We start from the raw sequence: 4,290 nt of genomic DNA on the forward strand, positions 1-4,290 counted from the left end.
CCTTGCCAGAAGGCCCCTTTTCCCCTGCCGCAATTCGCCACCGATAAGGGGCCGTTTGCTTCCCCGTCTCCCAACTTCCTGGGGACAGCAGATCTTGCTTGATTGACCAAATGAAACAAGGGCCTCGTCAGCTTTGGGATGCGTGAATGCGTGGCATGCGAGCGGGAAGGTCAAGCCACAGAGGGGTTCAGTAACCAGCCACCGAGGGGCTTTGCTGGTCTCGACGTCATCGGCCCGCTGGTCCTGAGCTTAGCTTCAGCCCGTCGGAGCGTTCGTGACTGTCATGTGACTTTGCTGCTGATCATCCACGTGACCGTCTCAAGTCCCAAATGTTAGGTCAGCGGAAACCTTAGGTAAGCGTAGTGGCAGAAACTTCAGATCTTCGACTTCAATGTGCTCGTGAGGGTCCAGCTGCAGACCGTACGAAAGTCAATTGCCGCGGCCAATCGCCCTCAGCCCGGTTAACGAGGCTCTTGTGAGAAGTTGTCATCCTCGTCAATCCTGTCACTACTTCTCCTTCCTACCACTCGTCTCGACTCCCCGACGACACTCGACTTCATCGGCCACAATGGAGTTCCGAAGCCTCGCCCGACCAGCCGCTCGGCTGCTCAAGTCCCCTGCCTCAGGGCTCCCTCTCATTCCTAGCCGTGGCCACAAGACGACGGCTCGAACGAAGCGGTCACTCAAGATTGCCCCTCACGAATCCTTCCAACCCGACCGAAAGACCGCCTTTCCCGCCGCCGACTCTATCATCTACAACCCCCCCGCCTCCGAGGCTTCTCCCCTCCACACGCCATTCCTCTTCCTCCCTCCCAATGATGCGCGCCGAGCTGCCATCACACGCCTTCGACACACTCCCGGCTCACCTGTGGCCCCTCCCGCCGAAGGCAAACTACCTCCAAAAATGAACTATCCTCGCCGAGACCCCAACTACAACCTCAAGGCTACCGATATTCAAGAAATGAAGAGACTACGGGCGGAGGACCCTGTGACCTGGAGTGTCAACAAGCTTGCCGAGAAGTTTGGTTGCTCAACAATCTTTGTCAAGATGGCTGCGCCGGCACCTGCGGGACATCTCAAAGCCCTTCAGGCCAAGCAAGAGCGGAGGGAGGCCAGGTGGGGTGCTATCCGGACCAAAGCAAGGGAGGACCGCAAGCGGAGGACAGAGATGCTTTACCGCGGCGAGTTGTAGAGAAATTATTACCGAATACGCCATCAAGGGCAGCGCGGCGCAGCATAGGTGGAACGGACCTGTACAAACATACGAGACCGTCCGGGGCACGTGTAGGATTATGTGTGGCGTGAGGAAGCATGGAGAGATGCGGATCTTTTGGAGCCCGGGCCGCATGGGCAAAATCACTTTGTATAACTGCCAAATACCAAGAACTCCCCCAAATGCAAGCAAACAGCCTTGTGTATTTTACCCCTATCGCCAGGGTGTCTTGTCACCCCGCCACCACGTTATTATCCATGGATCTTGTATGCCATTTGAATCCGCGAGAGCCCTCTTTCTACCAAAATCAACCTATACGTAACTGCTGTATTTAACAGCAAAATTCATGCACCTTCAAGGTGCACGTGGATCCACCATATACTTTAAAAATGTCCACTAAATGTCTTGCAGCTCACCTCGACTCAGCTTGAACTCATTCGATCTCGTGGTAGACGTCGACGTTCGACGACTGCCTCCTGAGCTCGAAGACGATGATGAAGGCGGCTCGTTGAGGTAGTCCTTTTCGCCGGGGATGACACGCCAGCACCAGCCGCACCAGCTTCGGCGCACACCCCGTACCTCTCGGCCCAGCACACGGCTGCCACTACCACGCTCGTCCTCCCACTCGGGGACACAATGACCAACGCGCACCATGCGGACACGTTTACGCTTTACGATACCGCCGATGCCCTCGATCTCGTGGCGCAAGTAGCCCGGGCCGAGGGACGGAGACGGTGTCCGCTCGTGGGTGAGGCGGAGCTCATCGATGAGCGCATCCACCGGCGCCGGGTGGGTCGTGCCGCCCGGAGTCGCAACGTTTCCGTCCCGGGCGTCCTCGGCGTCGCAGTCCAGCTGCTGTTCGCGCTCCTTAGCCGCACAGCAGTCTGCCTCACGGCCGCAGATGACGCCTCGGTCTCCCTCGCCGATACCAGTACCGAGACCTCCGAGGACCTCGCCATACTGGTTTCGCCAGCGCCAGATGCTGGAACCGTTGTTAGCTTTGCGCAACTTGGCCAGGGGATAATAGCGACATACCGTTGATATTCATGATCGGCACCGCGGATACTTCGTCCACATGGCTGACATAGCCAAACGCACGCGTCTGCACAGTTGCAAATCTGTCGCGACACAGCCTCTGAGGAGAGGGGAAGGTCAGGATCCAGAGGGGGTTTAGCGAGGGTTGCTATCGGGGCGTGGACGCAAGGCTTGCAGAGCCTCCTATGCCTCTCACGGAGAGCGACAGGAGCCGGTGGCTTGATGGCACAGTTCTAAACACGGCCGGTCAGCGTCTGCACTGCGGCCTAACAGCTTCGGCTGCTCACAGGCTCATGCACGTACCCTGCATATCACTTCGCCGCATCTACGGCACTCGCCAACCATGTCACGGGCGCAGTCGCCCGACTTGCCGTTGTAGCTGCGGCCATCCTCCATGTAGAACCAGTTGCCAGCGCGAGCGCGGTAGCGAAAGGTCTCGGAGCCATCTACGGGGATGCTCTCGTTACGGCAGTGGAGGGTGGAGGCAAGGAGGATGGTGCGGTACTGGAGAAGGCCATGATGGATAAGGCGACACGTGCGGGAGAGGGCATCGAGGGTGTTTAGGTCGATGGAGGAAGCGACGGCGACGGCGATGCTAGGTCAGGGGTCAGTATGAGGGTTATCATGACGAGACACAAGGCGCTGGCAACATCTCATGATGGGCGGGACGGCTTCAAGGAATGAACCATTGAGGCATTGGGCATCATAACAAAGAGAAAGAGGGCTCCAACTCACGGATAGATCTGCATCGCGTCCGTGACGGGCGCCCTGAAAGTGGAAGAGTCCATGGTGCCTATCGGCTCTGGGTTGTACAGGGAGTGCGACCAAGGTCCATTCCGGCCGTTGGCGGACAGCAGGTGAAGCTTCTTGAGCAGGAGGAGATGCTGCTCTTTCTGGGAGAGCTGCTGCAGCTGGGGGTCGGCGTCATGTTGTAACTGTAGCTGACCCGGCATCGGGACCGGCACGGGCATGGGCAAAGGCGGCGGCGCGGCGGCCTCATGATGAGCTCGGGCGCCCCCAGCACGAGGACCACCCGCAGGGCCCGCCCCAGCGTCTTCCTCTTCGTCCAAATCCACAAAGCGCGCCATGGCTGGGGCTAAATTTTGACTTGTCCCTTTCTTTCTTTCCCTTCTGTCTCTTGTTCCGTACAGTGTGAGCCCTGCGCTGTCGCGGTGTCTTTCCAAACCCCAGGATCTGATAAGTAACGGGGGCTTCCGAAGCTTGGCCGATGCAGCCCGGCGGTCGAGGCAAGCCGGGGAGCGGAAAGTAGCCGGGATAGAAAGCGGGACTTTTTTTCAAGCGGGCTAGAACAGGCGCAGGATAGGTGTGTGTGTGTGAGGAAGGGAGAGAAGAAAAAGATGGCTGCTTCGCCAAGAGAGAGACAATGTTTCTTTTTCCCCGAATCAAGTGTGACAGGCAAGGGTTTCGGCTGCTGATGGAGAAGGTGAGAAAGTGGATTACCGAGTCTTGTGAAGCGGGGAGAAAAGAAGAAACGGACGAGAGGAATCTGACGAGGGTTCTTCAAGATACAAGCATGGAAACAGCCATTGCGGCCAACGAGAGCTACAGCACAATCTGGCGATACGTCAAAGGCTCATAGATTGGTCTTCTGCCAATGTCAAGGGGGAGAAATCGGCGATTGCGAAGCCTGGCCCAATCTCTTCGTCAAAGGTGCGTCACTTGATGATGGCCCATCGAGAGTTTGCCGGTTCTGACGAGCTAGTATCTGTAGGGTAAGGTACAGTTGAACCGTGCAAAGAGCCCATCATGGATAACAGCTTCTCGAGATTGCCCCTCTTTTTGCTTCCATGGTGAGAAGCCCAGGAACCTTCCCGGTAAAGTGAGGTGCTTTCTTTCCCCTGTGATCTCAGCCCAAGCCAAGTGGGCCCGTGACTTTTGAAGTTTTCCGATTTTTCCTTTTGAGGTGCAACAGCATGGAACAACAGACCCGGCGGTCTGCGAGCTGCTGTAAGCCACTCTTTCTGTACATATGCTGCTGCCCCCGTGGCTATGCGAGAGCGCGGGGGTTTGAGAGGTTCCCC

At 57.4% G+C, this 4,290-nt stretch overlaps 2 protein-coding genes across 2 annotated transcripts; one reads left to right on the forward strand and one right to left on the reverse strand.

Annotated features, from left to right (window-relative positions):
- The first annotated feature begins 428 nt into the window (after positions 1-428).
- NECHADRAFT_100656 (uncharacterized protein) lies at positions 429-1,393 on the forward strand. Its single transcript, XM_003050887.1, has one exon. The coding sequence runs from the start codon at positions 569-571 to the stop codon at positions 1,190-1,192; it is 624 nt and encodes a 207-aa protein (XP_003050933.1). The 5' UTR covers positions 429-568; the 3' UTR covers positions 1,193-1,393.
- Positions 1,394-1,609: 216 nt separating this feature from the next.
- NECHADRAFT_93804 (uncharacterized protein) lies at positions 1,610-3,336 on the reverse strand (the record flags this gene model as incomplete). Its single annotated transcript, XM_003051273.1, has 4 exons — positions 1,610-2,195; positions 2,249-2,481; positions 2,552-2,843; positions 2,984-3,336. The coding sequence occupies 4 exons, from the start codon at positions 3,334-3,336 to the stop codon at positions 1,610-1,612; spliced, it is 1,464 nt and encodes a 487-aa protein (XP_003051319.1).
- Between the last annotated feature and the right edge of the window lie 954 nt (positions 3,337-4,290).

Source organism: Fusarium vanettenii (genome assembly GCF_000151355.1).
Source record: "Fusarium vanettenii 77-13-4 chromosome 5 genomic scaffold NECHAsca_5_chr5_3_0, whole genome shotgun sequence".
Classification (NCBI taxonomy): domain Eukaryota; kingdom Fungi; phylum Ascomycota; class Sordariomycetes; order Hypocreales; family Nectriaceae; genus Fusarium; species Fusarium vanettenii.